Source organism: Archocentrus centrarchus, chromosome 3, assembly GCF_007364275.1.
Source record: "Archocentrus centrarchus isolate MPI-CPG fArcCen1 chromosome 3, fArcCen1, whole genome shotgun sequence".
In the NCBI taxonomy this organism is placed as follows: Eukaryota; Metazoa; Chordata; class Actinopteri; order Cichliformes; family Cichlidae; genus Archocentrus; species Archocentrus centrarchus.
In genome coordinates, this window is record NC_044348.1 from 33,469,321 (window position 1) to 33,493,140 (window position 23,820).

The window sequence follows — 23,820 nt, forward strand, 5'->3', positions numbered from 1 at the left end:
AAATAAGCTGAATGTGCCAGAAGAACAGCTGCTATATGTTACGTGCCATTAGAGATCTCACCGTAGTCCTTTCCAACTAATTTCTCCTTAATGATGTGTTCTTGTTCCCGGTCCTTTCTTTGAAATATGGAGAAATACAGCTACATTTATTTATTTATAGTTTTACAAATGTTTTACTTGTGTTTTCTTGAATCTCTATTTAAAACTCATCTGTCCTCATTTAGCTTAAAGTGAAATAGTTTAGCTGCTGACTGGTAAATAAATAAATACATTTGCATATCTTGTTTGTGATGTAGAGACATGAATTACGAAGGCCTTAACGTTTTTCCCTGCTGTTGCAGTGGTCGGGGACAGTTTGATGAATCAGCCCTGTGGAGTTACCTGTTTGAAGAGATTTGATTGGTCCTTGTCTGGATGCTGCTTTTTTTTATATGTCACGTGATTAGTAGAAGTGACTGATGCACTAATAAGTCAGGAATCTCAGCTCTGGGATCGCAAGTGCAAAGAGTCAGAGGAAGGGAACCTTTCAGTTCCTCTTCGATTGCATTTAAACATTAATCTGTTCGGGATGCAGTCATCAAGTTAAGGAGTGATGGTAACTCAGCAGAATTTGATTTCTTTAGTGAGATTGTGTCGCAATTACAGCGACTGCTAATGTGGTCAGGGTGATGATTATGATCTGCCGGTCTGGATCGAGTGAGTCTTTTCTGTTTCCTGATTTTGTCTCCAGTATGCTTCAGTAAGAGCTGCACTAATGCAGTTTTGTGCACAGGTGTAAACACGTTGGCTCGAGGCCGCCGGAAGGGGAAGTTCTGCTGAAACCTGCTTACAGATTTGAGTTTGAAGCTTTGCTCCTTGAAGATGATGTTTGTTTGAAAGCATTTCTGACATTTTGAGAATTATATTTTGTGCTTCAAGAGAAATGCTGCCATGAAATTGTTGGGCTTACAGACCCAAAACCCTGTTCAACCTTCTGCTTATAATTTTCCTGTGCCTGCAATAAATAAATTTAAAGCTTCATTTTCTGTTTGTTTTTTCCCCCCATAGCTCGTCCAGCCAAAAATGCAATGGTGGGCACCCATCATCCATCTGTCCCTCCAGAATTCACAAAACCTGCTCCTCCTCCTCGAGCATCGGTCAGTTTGAGTGGAACTTGCACATTTGTCATTTTACTCGCACTCCTCCTTTTAGAGCGTCGGTCAGATCTTGGTGAAACAAGATTATTTCGTCCTCCTCGACTTCTCAGTTTGTGCAATACAGCCGATCAGTGACAGAACGAGCACCTTTCTCTCTGTGCTTCATGTTACAGTAACCTGTGAACTTATGATGGATCATGAGCTCGACGAGCTGCTGCATCACTGACGTTCTGGTTTGTCATAGTGAAACTGGCATCAAACTACTGCAAGTACCACCAACATATTACTGGTAGATTGTTTTGTACTGTGGTCACCGTTGGATTGATCTTCAAACTGTGGGGTGCAGGGCCACTGTAGGTGGAAGAAAAACTGAATGGTTGCAGATGTGCTGAACATTTGCCAAAACTTGTTAACGAAAATCCAAATTTTTTTTTACTTGATGTTGGTGCTAAAAAGATGCCACACAGGAGAAGACACACACACACACACACACACAGAGTGACTTTTTTAGAAGTTGCTATATTTAATGATCAATTACATTGTTATTAATTTACAACTTCGCTCTTTTACAAAACAAAAGGTACACCCATTATACAGTATACAAATGTACCACAACATGTCTGAGGAATGTGATCTCTGTAAAAGTCCCTGGTGCATTTTTTTAATAGTTTATTTTCGCCACACAGTATTTACAGATCTTACAGCACCGGGACGTGGCAGGACAGACGTTTCGTGGATCTGATGCACGAGAAATTCTCAGCATCTACAGACTGAGAAAGGGACCACATGTTCAATACAGTTCCAACCCGATGGTTTACTTCTCATTTAAAAAAGGCCAGTGGCCCAATTCTTCATTTGTTCTGTTATATGTACAACATCAGAGAGATTTAAGAATCTCGTTGTGTATGCAATGACAATAAAATAAATCTTAATATTCAAATACAATACGGCAGCAACAACATCATCTCCTGGGCCACAGTAAATGTAAAGGTACTGAGGAGGCAAGTTTGACCAAATTGGTTCCATAATACATCAATATATTGACTTATACAGGAAGTCCATGAGGTCATGGGATATGAACAGAACTTCCAACTATGTGATGTCAGTGTTATGTTAAATCAGCTGATCAGTGGATAAAAGAGTGAATATCAGGGGTTACTGGAGTGACTTTGGGGAAGTAAGAACACACTTAAACATCCACTGTCAGCCATCTGTCAATCATTGCAGATTCTGATAAAGTTATGCAACATGTTACTGATCGAATACTGTATCACAACAGGTGAAACGTGTAGTAAGTGTTTTGGCTGGCCAAGCACCTTGAGAGAGAGTTCGGTGGCAATCCCAGAGATGAAAACATTACTAAAGCAACGAGGCCAAAAGTCTCAAAGTGCCGAACTCCAGAGACCAAAGGAGGCGGCAGGTGAACCTTAAAAACCTGCAAGAGCCGGTCATCGTCTCGCCCGCGCTTTAAAAATAACTGGGAGAGAGGAGCGTCTCTAATAAAAACATTAAGGCACCTACAGCATCTCTCAGGAAGGAGACGTGATATAATCATAACAAAAAAAACAGAATAGTCTGTGGAAAGAAAAGAGAACAGCCAGATTCTGTCTGCAGCCGAGGCAGAGACACAGACAGAAAAATGACACATCCACAACAGATCAGTGAACATGTGAGTAATTAGTAAAAGAGTGCAAAGTAGCAGCAGTTACAGAGAAGTATTGCTAAGTGCAGAAACTGCTTGCATATTTATCTTATACAAGAAATGACACACTCAAAATACCCGCACAAACCAATGCAACACACACACACACACACACACACACACACACACACACACACACACACACACTTTCATAAGGCACATTAGCATGAAAATTTAGTTAAAGTCTCAAAAGAAAAAAACTCCTGGAAATGAAGCAGAAAAAGAACAGGATGGAGATTTTTTTGTTTATAGTAAGAGGATAAATGAGGGTCTGTATGAAAAATAAACTCTTCATGCTGGTGACGACAATGGATGACAAAACCAAAACCCAAAAACACATCCATTGGATATAACGGCTCCATCCCAGCCCAACCCCCTGCACACCTGTGCAAGAACATGTAATACTTCTCTTCACGATTTACTGACCAACAGGAACATTTTTAAGACGAAAACTGGAAGTAGTGATGTTGACACAGAGTCCCGGTTTGACTTCACTGCTCAGTCAGTAGCTTTGGCAGTGAGGGGCTCTGTTTCTGAGGGGTCACCCTGAGGAAACACCACGTAACACACCTTCTGGCCCATGTATGTGACTTTTTCTGCAAGACAAAAGGCGTCAGGATCAGTCAGGCACAGACAGTAACTACTGACATAAATATGTTCTGTACGTTGGCACAAACCAACTCACCAACTACTCTGTAGAGCCATTTGGGTTTCTCCTTCCACTGAACGCCCACAAAGTACACAGGGACTCCCGTCAGCATGATCACCATACCCAGGCCACAGACCACTGGTTCTGAGTACAGACTGAAGCCCAGCAGCACAGCCCAGAAGATCAGGTAGCTGATGGGGATCAACAGGTTCACCTGCACAGAACAAAAAGACCTAACTGTGGACTAACACATGTAATGTAGTTGCCATTTGTAACACCAGGGGGCGCCAAAGCGACCCATTCATGCCTTTACTGCAGATTGGCTCATTCTGAGCCAGGAAAAGCCTGTGAAATCGCTACTTTTTGACACAAGTCGTCCCGTGGAGCAAATATAAGTGCTTTAAAGCTGCAGTTTATTTCTAAGTGATAGGCTCCAGTTAACATTTACTGGCTGCAGCTGTTACACCTCCCAGAAACAGTAACAACACCCCAAATAAAGCTAAAGTGTGCTTTGGTGTTTTCATATGAGTCCCTTTAATGTTTATATATGCCATTAAAAATCAAATTAGCCTGTATGACTGAATCACCTTATACCGTCTTCCTAGTTTTACATTATTAAATGCGATGAAAACAGCGGAAAGTGAAGAGCCTCTGAATGAAAGTGAAAAATAAAGTGCTCACTGAATCGATGTGATGGGAAGCTTAACATCATATTTGATTTCTATTTGTTTAGAAAATATAATTATTATAATTCAATTATAAATGAAATATCTTTATGTTATCCACTGCCATTTTCACTGAATTTGAACCTGTCAGTTTATTATTTCACTTTTCTTACCCAATAGGCTCATTTTCTCCCTCTGCCTTACATCATTATTATACTTCATTTTGCTGTATTCAGTTGTTCAATAGTCATGTCAATAATATACCATCAGATAAAACAGCTGCCATACCTTTATAGGTCTGGCCAAGTTGGGCTTTTTCTTGCGGAGGTAGAGAAGGCCGGCGATGGTTACCCCATAGGACAGATAGTTGATGAAGGACACATAGTTGATCAGGTTGTGCGTCTCTCCAATACACAGGATGACTATTGTGGCAATACACTGTAGGACAGGACAGTTCAAACAAGTGAACATTAAAGCACTGAACCTCTCTGTGGACCTAATCTGCTCTGCCAAGATTTGAAGACTTGGATGAAACTGGTGGAGCTGAACTCACGCAGAGCAGCAGGGCAGGAATCGGAGTGCAGTTTTTTAGATGGATCATTGCCAGCAGATAAGGGAGGTGACCCTCTCTGGCACCAGAGAAACACAGTCTACCAGCAGACACATTTACAATGTTATTTTTGAAGAAACAGTAGGATCAATAAGAATAAATTTAAGATAGGGTTTGGCAGGCAGTGTAATGCAAAGCGAAGTGTTTGTGGTTTACCTGGAGGAGGTGAACAAATATCCGTTAATTCCTCCAAACGTGGACAAAGCTACAGAGATCGGCATCACCCAGGAAAACATCCCCAGCAGCTTTTCCCCAAACGTCTGAAGAGACACAAAACATGATGGTCTACATTACTGACATATTCAGTCATTCTTATTGTGCAGATTGGTGAACCTCTGCCCATCTTTACTTCTGAGAAACTCAGCCTCTCAGATGCCTTTTATACCCAATGATGTTCCTGAGCTGTTGCAAATTAATGTGATTATAGTTGCAAAATGTTGCTATAATTAAACAACTGATTTGTTTTCTCTGTTCTTTTTTGAATAAAATATAGATTCATGAGATAAATCATTGCATCGGTTTAATTTATATTTTACAGAGTGTCTCAGCTTTTTCAGAATTGGGCTCATAAAGTATCCAGTCATGGAGCTGCAGAGCTGCTCACCACTGCCACGGCATTCGAGCTGAGCAGCTCCTCTGGGGTCATGGAGGAGAAGTAGGCAATGTTGGTCATCGTGTAGACGAGGGTCACCAGTGGGATGGAAATGTAGATGGCACGGGGCAGGTTCCTGATGACAAGGAAAATGATGATATAGGTCAGTTTATGCGTGAAATTGTAAGCAACTATGAAAAACTGGAGGTATTTAACACCATCTCTGCTATCTCTGCTTGTGCATGTCGTACTTGCGCGGCTCTACGACCTCCTCCGTGACATAGTTGAGGAAATTCCAGCCGCTGTAGGCAAAGGAGGCCTGGAGGAAGGCCAGAGCTATTTGTCCCACTGAGGGGTCCTGACTGAATTCAAAGGCCACACTGGGGTGCAGGGCATCGTAGTGACCTGGAGACAGATGAGAGAAAGGCAGCGGCAGATGAATCTAAAACAATCGGCTCATTGCTAATCAAATTAATACAATAAAATCCACAGCTTGATGTTAAGAATTTTACATTTTTTAAAGAAACAAAGCCTTGTTTGAGGCTGCTTCACACTCATTACAGCTTTCCAAGAATGTTAAATTCAATCACAGGACCAGAGCTTTAATTGGTATAATTGGTCTTCAATTTTTTGTTTTGTCTATTCATGCACACGAGGGATCACCAACATCAAAATCTAACATACTTGCCAAAGTAAAAGAATGCATAAAAATTTGTTATCAATTTAAAATTTACTCTCTGCTTTGAAACACTTTCAGATTAGATCATTATAGATTTGTACTGAGATAACTTTGTATCTTGTACACTGAAGCATGTCTAAAACCACAGAAATTCCTGTATCCACAATTAGTGAAAAGCTTTTTTTTTTTTTTGTATGTGTGCAGGTGCGTGTGTGTCTGTACCTCTACAAATTTGGACAAGTCCAACTATTATAATGAGTCCTAGAGCGAGAAGTTTTCCTACAGTGAAAATGTCCTGGATCCGTGTCGCCCAGCGCACACTGGAGCAGTTCACCCAGGTCAGGAATACTGTGTACACACAAACACACAGCAAAGGAATTAATGAAGTTTTATGCAAAAACATTTAATTACTCACCAAGCAGAAGTGCATTTCACATGAAGCATCAAGTCTGAAGGTCAAAATTCAAATGAATAATAATTAGATTAGATTAATAATTGCACTTTCAGCACCATCAGCAAATTTAAGCGGTTTTTCAGGCTGAACAAAGGTACAAAGGTGCTTTCATACAAATGGAGTCTTGATGGACCCTTTAAGCACCAACAGACCTTACATATTACATCCCACATGAGGTGAAAAGAGACTGTATATGAAAGATGGACACAGATTCATATTATATAGGTAGGAAAACTGAAGCCAATGTGTAAGTGCCTTAAACCTGCATTCTTTTTAACTGCCAGCAGAGGGCGACTCCTCTAGGTACCAACTCTCTCCTGGTTGTATAGACGTCTATGAGTAAACCCCCTTCACACTTTCCTGACTTTTTTCAAGTCTTACAGTCTTACAGAACACAACATATGATGTTCATTATATTAATTATCATCCTCATTAGTGTCCAGAGGGACTGTAACACAGTCAGAAGCATCCCGTGTTTCTGACATCGGGTTTCAAAAAACTAAAATGACGAGGACACAAACATTACACTTGAATATGTTTCTGCTCTGCCTATAAGACAGACTGTGCATAAATGCTTGTTGCTATAAGTTTTAATTAAAAATCACAGAATGGGCGCCTGGGTGGCTTAGTGGTAAAGCCGGTGACACACATACACATGCCACGTTGTGGCGCGGGTTTGCGTCCCGGCCCGTCGCCGATTTGCCCGCGTGTCTTCCCTCGTATCTTTCCCCCATTTCCTGTCTCTCTCCACTGTCGATAAAAGCCGCTGTGGCCAAAATAAATAAATAAATCACAGAATGCATCAGAGCCCCGGCTCTACTATTCTGCACTGAGTGCTGTAAAGTTGTGCGTACTTGAACGGAGATGCGACCACTAAAGCAGACACACCGTGTAGTCAGTTTATGCTGACTGTACTTTTAGAAGTTGTGTATTTGTAATTATGTCCATATGCAGTACATAATACAAAAGTATTAGAGTTAATTGAGAGTACATTTTGACCTCAAACAAATATGCATTATAACTAAACAATGAAGCACACCGCATGTGCCATTTCTAGCAGACTACAGTACATGCTGCTGCATTTTTCAACACGTGTACAGACCTTAAAGCTTGAGGTCGAGATGTGTGTGCTTATCTACATGTTACTCTCTTGTCAGGACAAACGTGTAAAAGAAAAAGAACATCTTTACCAACTAAACAGAACAAAACAGATAAAAGTCTGAAACTGAGTACTTTCCCTGCTTATGTAAACTGCATGTGTGGCTCTGCTCTCCTCTAAGGCGCTGACCTTGACATTATGCCCAAGCTGAGTTTTTATTTGTGAATGATAAAATAGTAACAGCTGCCCCAATTCCAAAAGAGCCACATCAAGCTAGAGCAAGTGGCTCTCCGGTTGCCCTTACCAGCAAAAGAAAGACAGACCTGCAAATCTCTCCAATGCTGTGGATTGTACTCCACGATGTTGTGTATGTAAGCTCTTTCAAAGATGTACCTCACTGCATAAATGTAAGGGCAATCTTGTCTGGTCTTCCACTTAATGAAGTTCCTCTGGGTTCCCAGGCTACGCGGGCACTGGGTTTTTTCCGTGTTGGTGCTGTTCTAAAAGAGCTTTGTAGTAGTACTTATGTAGTGCTCAGAGGCACTACATAAGTACCAGTCCATTCACTGTTCTTTGTCCTGCAGGTGCAGACCAAAGGCTGATTAGCTGCACAAGCTACACCTGCACAGTGTGCTCATTCTTGTAGTTCCACTTTGACACCAGGCTCTCATCATGCATCAGCATACTCTTATTTTCTTTTACAGTCAATTCCATCCATCCATCCATCCATCCATCCTTTGCAGTCCTGAATTTCTGACAGATACATGTTCTTCTAAATTTCCAACATCTATGTTGGAATAAATCCCCATTTTCTTAGTTCACAGGTTGTCTTTAATTTCATGTTCCAGGTTGTGACAATATGGATAAAGAAATCTTGCTTATGGCTTTAAAGCACTTCTGATACTTTAAGGTCATTTGTCTGCATGCCTTTTAGACGTAGTTCAGTGTGACACTCAGCCCACGCGCTCACAGCAGATGACCCCCCCCACCCCACCCCTGAGCCTGGTTCTGCTGGAGGTTTCTTCCTGTTAAAAGGGAGTTTTTCCTTCCCACTGTCACCAAGTGCTGCTCATAGGGGGTCGTTTTGACTGTTGGGTTTTCTCTGTATTATTGTAGGGTCTTTACCCACAATACAACTGTTTGTTGTGATTTGGCGCTATATAAATAAAACTGAATTGAACTGTGTATACAGTAGTATAATCCCATAAAAAAAAAAAAAAATATTTGTAGAATATAAATAAAAGCAAATTCTAATCATTTGCAAATCATGTAAAATCTACATTTAATTGAAAAAGTAAAATATTAGTAATGTGTTCGCTGAGTGGAAAATCAGCTGTAGCTTTATGAGCATAATAACCTTCCCAGCAATTAGACATTCAGATGTTTTGTGGTCTCCACATCTTTAGTAATAGATGTATTAACTTGTTGTGTAGCTTGTAATAACTAATGAATACTTGTTAAATAATACTATCTTCATGCCGTCTCTGTTACAGTCCACTTATCAGTTGCTTGCACTCAGGATAGTTGAGCACTTAAAATCAGAAGCAGGAGATTAGGAAGTGGTTTAGTCCTCAGGGTCTATTAAAGTAAGATAATGTAGTCATTCGTTTTTTTCTCTCTTCTCTTGTTTCAGATTTTTTATTCTGTGCGTATGACACTTCTTTCCTCCCCTCTTTTACCCACGAACGCACACTCCAGCGACCCAGCAGTGACCATGTCATCCATCACTAGAGCAAGACTTCTCCTCCCACCACAGAAATCTGAACAAACTGTTTCCGCTGGCGCAGGCACACACGCATACACACACACACGTGTGAATTTTTGGCAGGAGGATTCGGTGGCACCGGGCAGAGCTTTCTGTCCCCCCACAACACTGCTGTGTTTTATAGTCAGTTCCCCTTGGAGTGTTACATGCATTTCCGTTCCTGTGTTCCTGCGTGAACCCCACCACCACCACCACAACCGCCCCCGACTTTCCTCTGTGTTAACCCTGACAGGAAGGAGGTGCCAGTGGCTTTGAATGTGACAGTGCAGGTAAATCTGTGTCCTGCTGTCACTGCTTCCATTGAAGGCTGCCTCAGCTCTAGAATACTAACTAATTACTGCTTTAAGTCTTAATGGATTCTGATCCCAACTCGGTGCAGATTTATCAGGAGGCTTTAACCTCAGGAACGCCTCCTCCTGATCCAGGATCTGGTCTCAGGAGTCAGACTGGCAAAAACTGCCCAGTCCTGTCTATACGTCACAAAATATCTGACAGCAGAAACTTCAAACGGGAGACCCAAGAGCTCTAAAGAGGGCTGCAGAAAGTTACAGACAGATGGGAAAGTTTATAATTAGATATGTTATACAGAGGAGATTAAATGCACTCTGTGGGAAAAGAAACCAAAAACCAAAATCACTATAGAAGAATCCAGAATATGTTGCAGTTCCTGTGCCATGATCCACTTGTGGAACTGTTGGCTGAACTGTTTTTTTTTAGTTAAAGCTCATGATTTTGTTTGGTTTTCACACAAGTGATCAAACACTCCTCTAAGGTCATTACAGAGCTGTGTGCAGACATGCTCTGAAGATGAAGATAGACTCAAACACTTAAGAAAGTGACCGTGTTCTTCATGTTTGATGCCTGCTGTTCCTTCATCCTCTAACCAAGACTGACATTTTGCTCTTCTGAGCCACTCTGAATTGTTCACTTTAGGCCAGCTGTTAGTCTGACTGACCACGAGCCCTCAATCTAACTGTAAATGAGTTTTGTGCAGCTTTCAATAAAACATCCAGTCCAAGGACTCGGAGGAGGGCTGAAGTGAAACCACTCGGCCACACTTAAATGGAATTCCTGCATGACGTCTGTATTAATTCTGAGTTTGCGTACTTTGCACAGTTTCATTCATTTGTGTCTACGTTGTACTTATTTTCTGACTTTATGGAGGGCTCCATTTTACAAGAAAGAACGAAATCACAACTAATACATGACAGCGTAGGGCAGTAGTTCAGATTGTGGTGCACGTGATAAATGAAATGGAAATGTGCATTTTTACTGCATGATGCCACAAATTTATCGGCTTCTTTTGTGCCATATATTGAAGTCAATAATCCAAACTCGTGATGGAGATATAACATGTGAAACTATAGATTGTTCTGTGGGACTTGTTATGAAATTAATGATGCTTGGGTCCATAAGACACTCTAATAACACTATTTTACAATTTAAAGAAATATCTTGGAATACATCCCAGTGTTCACTGCTGGAAAAGGAATATTGCTTCCTATTGAGTGAAACCGATCAGCAGCCGACAGACTAACGTGTTGCTGTTGGATAAATCTGCTGAAATGAGTGTGCACGACTGTGCTGCTGTGGGCTGTCGAGGGCGCCTATTCTTAGAAGAACACAACCAGCTTACAACTGGACCCGTCTGGTTTTCCCCAACACACACACGCTTGGGTCACCCTGCGACTCTCGAGCGGTACACTCTGCAGGAGAAGAAGGAGGGGGGGGGCATAACTAGGCTGACTCGCATTCATAAACCCTTAACCAAGAAAAGTTCAGTGAACTTAAGAGCACCCCCAGGAAGACTCAGCGGAGCAGAAAAAAATTATACAGTAATTCTGTTGTAGAAAAACACCGTAGATAAAGTGATGAAAAGTGGTTACTTTAGCCTTCACATTTAACCTTTTCTTTTCTTATCTCCTCCTCTTGACGACCAGTTTTGCCATCTTCCTGATACGACACCTGTCTTTGGTTTTTAAGGTTGAGGAACTCCAGTGAAAGGGCATAAACGGTACAGAGATCATTCTTGTAGGCATCAGAATAATATGTTTTCCATCTGTCGGCAGGTTGCTGTGAAACCTGACACTTTCTCTGCTCACATGTTGCTGATTGAGCTTCATGCTGATCGCAGACAGATGACTACAATCTTTCTGTGACTTTAGGTCTCAAGTGTGATGCCACAGACCAGATTGGAGGACAGGGGCGGTACCAGGCAGCCAATAGGAACATCAAACATCTGACTTGAATGTCTGGCTGTCCAACGGGCACTTCCATCACTGATGTTCAAGGTATCCTGCCCATTTCCTGTTTCCAGGGTGCCCAGTGGCAGTAACATCAAACAATGCACAATAGCGTAGACACACCCTTTCATTAGCAGCGTCCACAAAGACTGGCACCATTATGTATTCTGACACAGATACTGACACACACACAGACACACAGTAGAATACAATAGAAAACTCACTCACACAGAGTGTCTCGTGCCCAAAGTAGGCAGCAGTTTCAACATTCTGTTGCCATAAATAGTGGAGGTCCGTGAGGGTACTCAGTAAACACTCACCCCAGCCTGACGTGTGCACACGCCCACACACCAAGACACCCATCCCACTCCCGTCTATCCTGTTTCCCTTCCTCTCTCTGGTTCTGACAAGACCAAACTGGCTGGTTTGTGGATCAGACGCATGCAAGGTCTGCGTCTGCCACAGGCTATTTAAATACAGATACTCCGACTGATTAGATTAGAGGCTGGAAATAGAGCACAGCATTTCATATGGAATTATTAAATGACAATGACAGCCCTAAGCACACTGAACTGTCACAGTATCACATTTTCTTTAAGCCATCACAGGAAGGGGATTTGTCTTGCTTGGTTTGATTTACCCTTTTTTTTTTTACACCCAGAGCTTCTGACCCTTCTGCAGCTGCTTTCAGGAAATACGACTGTTCTGGTTTACCTAAAGGGACAGGTTTGCCTAGGATGGGACTGCCTTTCTCCTTGTTATTATTTGTTTTCCAAGCAGTAATTTAAAATTGAAATGATTTTTAAATCCATGTACCAGTGCAGTGTAAAATAGATATTTTAACCTATGATCAATTGCTTATAAGATGCTCGATCTGATGATTACCTCACTGGGAGTCACTCTGGTTCATTCAGTCAGATGACTTGCATGCTGCAGGCAACAGCGGGGCTGAAGTGTGATACTGTGAACCAGTTTGTCATGATGACAGAGGCACAGGCAACAAATCTGTCAAGCACGCATCTGTTTATTCAAACTTTGAACCACACCACCACACAGCTATGGCCAGCAAATAACCAGTGTGGAAATGCTGAGGAAAGTGTTTATCCATCAATCATTAATCAGCAACAGAAAGTCAAAATTCAGGTTAATCAGAGCCTTACTGCTTATTCTATAGAGTGCAGGGATACTCAGGAACCGCTGTGTTTCTCCTTGCCCTAAATGCAACAGAGCAGTGAATAAATATTGTTAAATTTCTTGCTTTGTGTTCCTGAGGTTGAAGGTCAAGCACTGCCAGTTGCCACAGTGTACTGCAACTCTGCATGTCAAAGCTATTTTCCTCTCAAAAGCCTCAGGACAGTACAAGGCATTTAACATGAGTGCATTTTGAAAAACCAGCAAATCACGTCCTGCTGCTGTAGAGCAAAATGTTTTTCAGAAGCTCGACTTTAAGGAGAAATACTGCCGATGTCTCAGATCTGAAATTCTGCAGCATCTGCCTTTAGCTTTAATGAAAAGCACCGAGTGTGTCCTCATCTTCTCCCTGAAAAACTGGATGTTTCAGTTTTCAGCTCAAGAGAAGAACCATGATGTTAGCATTAGCAGCAATGTTTACCCTGACTTTTATAAACTGTTCAATGGAAAAATAAAACAGCAACAACAAACACATATAAGAGCTCAGGACAGTCACTTAAACTAGAATAATATTTACTTAAACACATCGTTTCAGAGGGGTTTGGGCTGCTGGTGACTCACAGACACAGATCGTGGCAAGAAGTTTGGTGGCGACGAAGGGAGGAAAGCAGTTCTGAAAGGCCGGCTGCAAGACGTAATTGGAGAAGGTGAGCGCAATGACGGCCAGCGTGGTTGGGTACATGATGAGGACAGCGCTCCATAACAACAGGAATCTAAAGGACGAAGAGACAGGACAGGATTTCATTTTAGAATAAACCCCAGTCACATCACTGTGTTCACTTGAGATTTAGAGGGAAAAGTTGCTGCCATATGCAAATGATTTTGACAGGGAAGTGACTTTGACTGCTCTCTATTATGTATTCAAAAGCATAATAAAATAAATAAAGAATGGATAGCTGCCATGAAATTATATTGGTTGGTGAAGCTTTTTTTATGAAGCCTTGAGCATTTCCACCATCACAGAAACCAACTCACTGGCTACTCCAGTTAATCCTCCTTTCTGACTTTAATAAACCATAATTAAAAAGTAAAAAACGAAATGTTTAACTGATTATGACCTAAACGTAGCAACTAGTCCCAGAAAGTCATCAGGAAAGTATTTACTGTGGCTACAGAAGGATGAAATTCAGGACCATTAAGTCTCTCTGCAGCCACAGGAGTCACACTAATGATCACACTAATGTTTACCAGATAGATTATTTTCCATGTGAACATCTTAGATCATCTATTCTAATTAGCATTAAACACAAAGCTGATGGAAATGCCGCTATTATCCATCTACTTGGTCAGCAAAGTAGCGCTGACCTGATGATTTTATTCAATTAAAACATCAGGGGACCAAAGTCATTGAGCACATATTTTGGACATTTTAGGGTTTGGCCCAGTTTCTTTTTTCAAACCAGTATTTCCAGAATTTTTATCAGTGGGATTTAAGTGATACTTTCCAGCCAAAAGATCTTATAACGGTGTGAGCGCACATCAGTGCTTGTTCCTCATTTAGTCTGTTTTGCTATTAATCTGTAAACTGAAATTCTCAGTAGGTAAAAATAAGTAAGTGTTCAGCTTTGGATCAGCTAACATCTTCACTTGGTCTTTTCTACTTTTTCCTTTGCCTCATTTGCTGGTGCCCCAGAATTTCTTCCTTTATGGTAATTTTTTTTTTTGGTTCTGTTTTGTCTGCTTCATTTGCAGCTGCAAAATAAGTGAACAGAAAAAGCCAAAGAGAGCTACTTTCCCAGGCATGCACAGCACATAACAAGTTTGACCTTCTCAGACTTTGAATGCTGCTCTGTGATCAGCTGACACGCCACAAGACCTTTCAAAGCCATAACAGACTCACAGATGATTGGTTCCAGGCGAACACGCCCTCTGGACTGTTATAATGTAATTTATCTCAAATTAATATAAGTCAGAGGGAAAGACGCAAAAATGTGTGTGTGTGTGTGTGTCTGATGGGTCTAGTTTGAACAGTATGAATCTAGGATGTGAATTTGAAGGTCTTAGGTGAGATCGTTGGAGACCTCTGACCTTGACCTTTAGGTCAAAGTCACCGAGATTTGAACTTGCCCGAGATTTTTAGTAGATGCATCTATGGTGTGAATTTGAACATTGTAGGTCACATTGTTCTCGAGTTATGGCCAACGTTTAAGTTTTTGTGGAATAGACGTCGCCGACACCAAATATGACAACAGCTCGACTTTTTCTCGAAACAGCCGAGCTAATAAAAATGTGTTGACTAGAAAAACCAACAACAGTGACAGTACTTACCCTACTAGCCCCCCAAAGATTTCTGTCACATATGAATAGTCACCTCCAGACTTTGGGATGGTGACACCCAATTCAGCGTAGCACATGGACCCAAGGGTACAGATGCCTCCTCCACAGACCCAAACGAAGAGTGACAGCCCCACTGACCCCGCATGCTCCAGCACTCCTTTAGGTGAGATGAAAATCCCAGAGCCGATGATATTCCCTTAGGAGAAAAGATTACAGCGGTTATTAATGCATGAATATTTAACCTAAGTCCTCTGTGTGTGACAGCATTAAAAAAAAAGTTAAATAAAGCTGTTGTTACACTTGAATTCAAAAGGCCAGACATTCAGAATGAATTTCATTTATCATTTATTTATAGCTTGCTGACACATTTTCCACACATACACAATGGTGAACCAAAGAGTGCATAAAATAGAATCAAGGAGATTCCAAAGGGCCTTGGCTTGGAGATCATAGTGCCCCAACAGTCTCCCAGCTATCTTTGCTAAAGTTGGATGACAAACATGTGTAGTGAAAAAAAAGAGAAAATTACGTGGGAAGACTAGCACAGCCAAGCCTGACCGAAGGGGAAAAAATAAACTCCCCTCTTCTTTTTTCTGAATTGGCAAACAGCAAGTCACGTGATTACAGCTCTTTTAGTGATTAATGTAGTTATATATAGTAATGCTTTAACATATGACTGCATGGTATGCACAGCCTAATCTCAACCATTTAAAGCTGCTGTTTGTACAGTGACTACGGGCATTCTTCTATTTTTCATCCATCCATTTTAGTAACTGCTTATCCAGCTCAGGTTTGCAGAGGGGCTGGAGCCTATCCTGCACAAGGCAGCGCTGTCCTCCAGAAGAACAATGCATGCCACCACACTGCAAAACTGTTCAGGGATGGCCCGAGGAACGCGTGAACGTCACTACCAGGCCTCTAACCTCAAGATCTCAGTCACATTGAACATCTGTAAGATGTGCTGTAAAAAATCTGATCAGAAAACCCAGATGACCCAAAGGATCTGCTACTAAATGTTGAGGGACCAACACAATATTGGGTAGGTGATTTTAATGTAGTTTAATAATAGCTGAAAACATCAGCTGCAATATAAGGCTGCTTCGAAATAATAAATGTGTCACTGAATACAGCCATAATTCCATTTATACAAAGAACTGGTATATTTAATAAAGTAGTAAAGTAATTTAGTTCTGCCTTATTAAAACATGAGTCATTAACGACCAGGCTCAGCTGACCCCCCCAACAGGAACAAGCACAGGTTACCTGATAGCTTAGTTGGCTCAGGCACATACTAATAAGCAAGTCCAGACCCCGTCTGACATTCATATGTCATCACCCCTACCAACAAAGAGAAAACAAAATCTCGGACACATAAAGTAACCAAACAGCAGCTGTCACAGCAAAACATGTTTGTACGGTCCTTCAAGTCTTTGTCCTCTTTGGAAAAGACTGGGAAAAACTGGATCCTCACAATAAAATACGACCCTGTCAACTGTAAGCATTTTAAAACTATTAAAACCCAGTGAGGCACGCTGTGGCCCCAAACGCTCCCTAATGATGCAGCCCCGGCGATGAGATGCAAGGCGTGCATTTTTCATTGTCCGATTTGATTGTGGAGGCTGCGGTGAGATGCAGAGCTGTTACATAATGCCTGTGCTGTGTTTGTTATGTCATAAAGTTTGGCGCTGCAGCTGAAAGTGTGAGTCACAGGCCTACTGACCCTCTCTGCACCATCGCTGAGAAATTCTCTCAAAACGACTTCTCACATTAATTCCCATTTTATTTAAACGAAGCCAAAACGAAGAATCTTATTTCAATAAATTCCACCCAACGAGTGGGAACTTCTACTTTGAGGATGAAGCAGTGAGTGAACAAAGTTTGTGGCATGGAAACAGTGATTGTCACAATTAATAGCAAATATAAAAGTATATTCATTGTGGTTAGAGATGAATATTGCACGTCGATTGATAGATGTGGTGTATTGTCTAACCTTGAGTGTGAGCAGTGGTAACATTGTAATCAGTAGCTGCATGAAGCCATCCTTCCTGACAGCTTCAGTAGTCTATATTACGAGAATAAGGCATATGAAATGCAATGTGAGTAGGCTGTATCTGGTGGGTAGCAGCATGACTCAAGTTGCCTGTGTGTACTGGCTGTGCAGGTTTTCCTCCATCTGTGCTTGTGGCAAGAATTTAGCATTATGCTGAGAGATGTGAGCATCCATTTCAAACTTAAAATATTAAATTACGCCAAACATAAGCCCTCCACCGTCATAATCTGTAGCTGAAGAAATCCAACAGCACCAGACTCGCAGCATTAACGTGTAATTATGAAAATCTTTGCGGGCCCAGTATGTAAACCTTTCCAACATGATCAGCTTAGACTTCTCCCAGTAAACATACAGGATAAGCAGGGCTGTAGATTATGTGCCGTCTCTCTCTGTTCCAGCCTGGGGCGCTTTAAGGCTCCTGCCACACACAATGCATTAGCTTTGTGGAGCACATCTGTTTTTTTTAATAGGTTATGACACATCACTGGATTTTGAGGTTTCTAAAGAGCAGAACACATTTAATCAAAATGAACAAAAACCTCTGGAAATCTCGGTAAATAAAGCACCAGTGCCCCTCAAGGTCACCTGATACACTCCTCTTTAATTTTCTACAGAAATCTCTGATTGGTGTTCAGAACCAGCCTCCAAAACTAGAGAGCCAGTGATGACATTTCGGAGGGATGCAAAAGGCTCTCCCGTTACTGACCATGGTGGAAATTGGAAGAGTGATCACTCTAGATTTCCTTGGATCAAGAATCTCCTACTCTCTGAAATGGGATGACAGGTTATGTCATGAACCGGCTGTGTGGCAGACAGAGCAGGACCCAAATGCAGGACACAGAAGACAAGGACTTAAAGCAGCTTTATTGCTGGGCTCTCACAGCTTTTCTTGATCGCTCTGGTGCAATTCTCACGTCAGAATTTTCCTCACCCACATTAGCCTCTCATTGTTTTAATACACACTGCCACTGCTTCTCTGCATCTCTACTAAACACATTTGTTACTGTGTTGATGCACTTCTCACTCGAATCTCACAACTCATCCACACACACACACACACACACACACACACACACCTACCGGGTTGGACCTCCTTTTGCCTTCAGACTTTGTGGCATAGATTTAACAAGGTTCTGGAAATATTCCAGAGATTTTGATTGACAGGACAGCATGCCAGTTTGTCAGCTGCTCATCCAAATTTCCCTTTCAACCACATCCCAAAGATGCTCTACTGGACTGAGATCGCACATCTGTGGAGGTCACTGGAGGACAGCATTTTTCCAGTCTTCTATTGTCCAATTTTGGTGAGTCAGTGTGAATTGTAGCCTCAGTTTCCTGTTCTTAGCTGACAGGAGTGCCCCCCCACCCCCCAGCACGGTCTTCTGTTACTGCCACCATCTGCTTCAAGGGCAGGTGTGTTATGTGCTCAGAGATGCTCTTCTGCATACCTCGTTTGTAACGAGTGGTTGAGTCACTGTTGCCTTCCTAACAGCCTGAAGTATTCTGGTCATTCTCCTCTGACATCAACAAGACATTTTAACCCAGAGAGCTGCCACTCACCGGGTGTTTTCTGTTTTGGACCATTCTCTGTAAACCCTAGGGACGGCTGTGTGGGAAAATCCCAGTAGGTCAGCAGTTTCTGAAAACACTCAGACCAAGAAGCATGCTACTTTCACTCAGCTTTCTTCCTAATGCTCAGTTTGAACTTCAGCAGGCTGTCTTGACCATGTCTACATGCTTTAAATTGCTGACCTGTGATTGGGCGATGAGATTTTTTGCATTAATAAGCAACTGAACAGGTGTACCTAATAAAGTGGTTGCTGAATCTATGTAGTGTGACTTTACTGTAGTTGGTGCTATGTTCTCAGATTGTATATATGTTCTTTGCCTGTTCTCTGATGCATACAGTTTCATGAGTATCATTATACTTTTCTCCATTTCAGCAGTTTTGTAAAATTTCAAATAAATTCTTCACATTTCATTTTTCACTCTGCATTAGGCCCAGATTCTTGCAGGACTCCTTCCAAAGTCAGGAAGGCTTTGAGAAATGTAAAAAAACAATTTGATGTTGAAGTCTTGAAACAGTGACGAAAGGTTTTTATAGTTGAAGTGACTGACTTTTCATTTTGTGACATGTGAAAAAAGGTTCTGATTGCTGCAGAGTCTTTTACACGGGTGAGTCAGTTATGAAAAAATGCTTTAACGGTTTTGAGAATTTTATTAAGGGTGGCGAGAACGATTTTCCTGATGTGGGAATGGTGCCAAAGCGATTATAAAATCTGTAATACAAAACAAAACAGGTCAGGATAATGAGGGAAGAGGGGAAAAAAGGGGGGGGGGGGGGCACAGCTGAGAACTGTTGGGGAAACAAGACAAGGGAAGTAAAACTAAAGACAAAACATGAGAGAAGAAACCATCAAAATAAGACAGGAAGTAAATAACAAGAGCATGTTACAAAGACAGACTTAACAGGAACACAGGGAGGGCAAGGATAAACCAAGAAAATCCAGGAATATAACCAAGTTAAAACCAAGAAAAGAACTCAAATACACACAAAACTAAACTAAATATCAAGAACAGAACTAAACATAGAGGCGATAGAAAAGGTGGAAACAAAACCAGACACGGAAACACGAGAGAGGCAAGATTACAAAAACTGAAACCAAGAATAGAATAGAATAAACAACCAGGAAATGCTGAAAAAGACAAAACTCTAAACTGAGTCATGAGCCTCACTGATAAACATGTCCACAGTGTCACGGTCATGTTCCTGGGTCAGTTTGCCTGGAATTTTGAGCTTTTTATTGTTTTATTGTGCTGGTCTCGTCTCTCGTGTGCTTTGCGTTCAGTTTGGCTTCTCTTGTCTCATTAGTTAGAATCTGTTCACCTGTCTTATTCTCCACAGCCGTCTCCACCCTCCTGTGTATACATATGGTCTCAGTCTTCTCAGTTGGAGCGTTCGCTTATGTTTCTGTGTCCGTTCTTGTGTGTTCCCTGTTCTCATGTTCCAGCAGTGACTGTTTTATGCTCGTATTTTTGATACTCTGCCTGCTTCCTCACGTCTGCATTTGGGTCCTTTTCTACAGCTGGTCTGTATTCCCCGCAGACCCCGACAGTTATCAGTTCATATCACCACAAATACACAAAAATGAGGAACTACAGGTACGGGGAGTAATCAACTATGCAAAAACTGTTGCAAAGATTAGTTGGACCAGCTGTCTTCTCCAACTTCCCTTCACATCATCTTGTTTTGTCCTGTTAGACTGCTATGTTACATTTGGGCTTTATGGAAGTGAGTTTATTGTAACAAGCTACAACATTAAAACTACTTGCCTAATAATGTATGGGTTTCTGTCATGCAACAAACACAGTTCTGACCCCTCAGGAATGGACACTGGACCTCTGTAGGGTCTGGTGCCAGGAGAATAAAGCAGATAGTTTGGATCCCGATGGTTCCTCAGCAGTGTGTTTCAGCACATTTTCCCAACTAACTGAAGGTACAGCCAGTTAGGAATACCACTGGCATAGTGTGTCTTTACTCTGCAACAATGTGGTACTTAAGTACACTAAAAATATCTTCATAACTGCATTCATTTCAGGCTGTTGAATCAATAGCAGCGTTCTCTGCCTACCTCTAAAAATACTGTAGAAAGCCTAATAACGATAATAATAGATAGATATGTAGATAATGGCAGCATTTTGTGTTACTACTCCGATTTTTTAAATGTACAGCTGCTGGAACTGTTCATTGGACTACAACATCATAATGCGCAGGAAACTAACAGCACTGCAACTTCCCGTATTTTAACAGTTATCCCCTCTGAGTGGCTGCACGTGTGAAGTAAATATTTTTGCTGCATTTCATGATGAAAGAGTTTTAAATAACACGACTGAAATGAATTATATTACTGAGCCGGTACGGCCCCGAGACGAAGATGGTGATGTGCATGTCTTTCATGTTCGCCGTTAGAAGATCTAGCCACGTATGCACGCTCATATTCAGATCACTCAGCCTGATGCAACAGTTTCCACACAAAACTCAGAACCCTGCATTCATACATCACAGCGTGCGTGCGTAATGGCGACTTTTCAGCGCGTATTTCTCCTCAGAGTCCGACAGTCACGCAGCATTTCTGAAAGAAAAGTCAGTCTGTTCTTTACAGTGTCCTTACAGTAGATAAAGCCTAGAATAAACGCTGAGCCGTGCTGTGACCGATTCCCCACTGTGTGTAATTATAGTCTAACTTTTTTGACAGAACTGTACATCAGCCACGTTATAACAGCTACAGCGCAAGCCGGCCGCTCAGCCACGTTTCCTCGTCAGCTATTTCCTTGTGGCAGCATTCATCAGATCGACCCTCTATGCATGAGTAAAGCACATGAAACAAAAGCTGTCACACACTCACCGATGATAATAGCGCAAGCGCTCAGAAGTCCAATTTCTTTTTTCAGAGTGACTCTGTCGCTGTTGGAGTCTTCATTCTTCTTTCTTTTCTTCTTGTCCTCCATCTCCTCCGCCTTGGAAATGGGATTCCCGTCCGCTTCGGTTCGGTCCAGATGCTTCAAACTGAACCAGGCTGCGCTCTCCGGGCTGCCCTTATAACATCCTACAGATGAAGTAGGAAATGCGCATGCGTGCGATCCACCACTCAAAGCCCAACCTCGTCTCAGGTAGGCACGTGGTAAATGAAGGTGTGCAGCATCTCGAACATGGAAGCGGATTATATTTACTTATTTGCACCTTTCTTAGTAAACCTGCATGTATTACCATATTTTTCTATACATTAAAATACAACAACAGCTTATTCTAACGAACTAGTTGCTGCAGAAGTGGACGGTATGTTTCACCAAATTGTAACGGACCCACAACTATTCAACCTCACTGGATCATGAAACTGGAGAATGTTTAGTGCACTTTACTACTACTACTACTACTACTACTACTACTACTAAAAGTAATAATAAAAAAACAGCAATCCTGTTGCAGGCTACAGAGAACTGTCCCCTTTAAATAGAACTAACAGGCGTAGGATTTTTAATTTTCACAAATAGATGAATTCTTTTATACTATGCTTGTTATGTTATGCTTGTGAGTTTGTACATACACATACAACACTGTGCAAAAGTCTTGTGCCACCCCTCGTGTCTTATATTTTGTTTCAAAAGAGCAAAATTTTCTTGATTTTTTTAAAAATGGTCTTGAGCACCAGTTTTTCCAGGTTTTCTCCAGGTTTTCCAAATTTTGGACATTAGCTGCTTTCCCCCTCATTTTCAGTCCAGTCCTTGTACCTAACCATTTTCAGAGGAATGTTTGTTTGTTTCAGCCTATTTCAAAAACACACAAATTATTTAAATTTCTTTAACTGAATCTACCAGCAATACAGAAGATAACTCAGTTTGACTCAGTTTTGACATAAAACAGTATTTTTTACTAGGGATGGCACGATACCACGATACCACTTTTTTATGTCCGATATTTTACATTTGGATATCGCCGATACTGATCTTTTTGTATTATTATTTTTAAAAATTGTTTTTAAATGCCTGGATCAATTTTACATAAGTCAACAGTCTCTCACACAACAAAATTGAAATCTTTTAGTTGTCCCACATACAAGACTAAGGACCAGGGGGGCAGAGCTTTTCAGGCAGTGGTACCAAAGCTCTGGAACTGTTTACTACTCCAGCTCCAAAACAGCTGAAAACTTTTCTGTTTTCTGTTGACTTTATTTTTTTTCATTTAATATGTTAATGTTATGTTTTAACATGGTGTTTTATCTGTTTGTTTATTTTTTGATATTGTGTTTTAATTATTGTACAGCACTTTGTGACTTTTTGTCTGTGTAAAGCACTATATAAATAAACTTTACTTACTTACAACAGTCACTCTATCACCTGAATCCTGTTGCTCCTATGTGATAAGGTGATGCATTGACTTATGGTATGTTGCAAATTTCATTAGGGCTGCAACTATTGATTATTTTAGCAATCGAATATTCTATTGATTATTCCAAAGTAACTGGATAAGAAATACTTTTTTCGTATTAACAGTTCATCTGCATATTTTAACTTCTGTACTGCAGTTTTTCCCTGTGTGAAACAAACAGGGTGGATGGAGCAGCTACAAAGTTCTCTTTTCTTCACTTACTGATCAGCTGGTTGATGAAGGACCTCCAGCTGTTTCCCAGTAAAGGTTTAATGGTGCTTACCGGGAGAAAACTTTCTTCCCATCTGAGCTCACCGGCTCCGCCTCTTTGCGCTTGTGCAGACTGACTGCACGTAAAACAGCTGATTGCTGGTCATCAGTGTTTATGTTGAAAAACTGGGGGCTGCGTGAGCGTAATCTTGTAATGCTTTATATTCACGAGCATTCTCCTAAATACGTTTCTGTTGCAGGTCTATATTTAGTCACTAATCAGGGATTAAAGTATCAAAAATATTTTGACGGGGAAGGGTACTGTCCGGTACCGGACGGTCACTAGCAGTATGTCCGGGAGCTGAAGTAGAGAAAAAAATAACAGCTGAAATTCTCAGCACAGCCAGCACAACACAAAAAAACACGCAGAGAGCGGTGGAGGCGGAAAAACATGTCAGCGATGATCCACTCAGTGTTAAAGGGAATCCGTCACAGCGACGGTGAACTTCATAGAATCTGAGGAGGGTGTTTTTCAAACTCCTGATCCCCACTCCAGTAGGGGGCGGTAATGC

The 23,820-nt window shown here is 41.4% G+C and overlaps 1 protein-coding gene across 1 annotated transcript; it reads right to left on the reverse strand.

The window, feature by feature from the left end:
- Positions 1-1,695: 1,695 nt before the first annotated feature.
- slc7a10a (solute carrier family 7 member 10a) lies at positions 1,696-21,714 on the reverse strand. Its single transcript, XM_030725508.1, has 11 exons — positions 21,519-21,714; positions 15,054-15,258; positions 13,347-13,498; positions 6,256-6,381; positions 5,606-5,759; positions 5,367-5,490; positions 4,919-5,022; positions 4,706-4,802; positions 4,441-4,590; positions 3,524-3,701; positions 1,696-3,434 (listed from the first exon to the last, which is right to left on the reverse strand). Exons 1-11 carry the CDS (start codon positions 21,619-21,621, stop codon positions 3,337-3,339), a joined length of 1,491 nt encoding a protein of 496 aa, XP_030581368.1. The 5' UTR covers positions 21,622-21,714; the 3' UTR covers positions 1,696-3,336.
- Between the last annotated feature and the right edge of the window lie 2,106 nt (positions 21,715-23,820).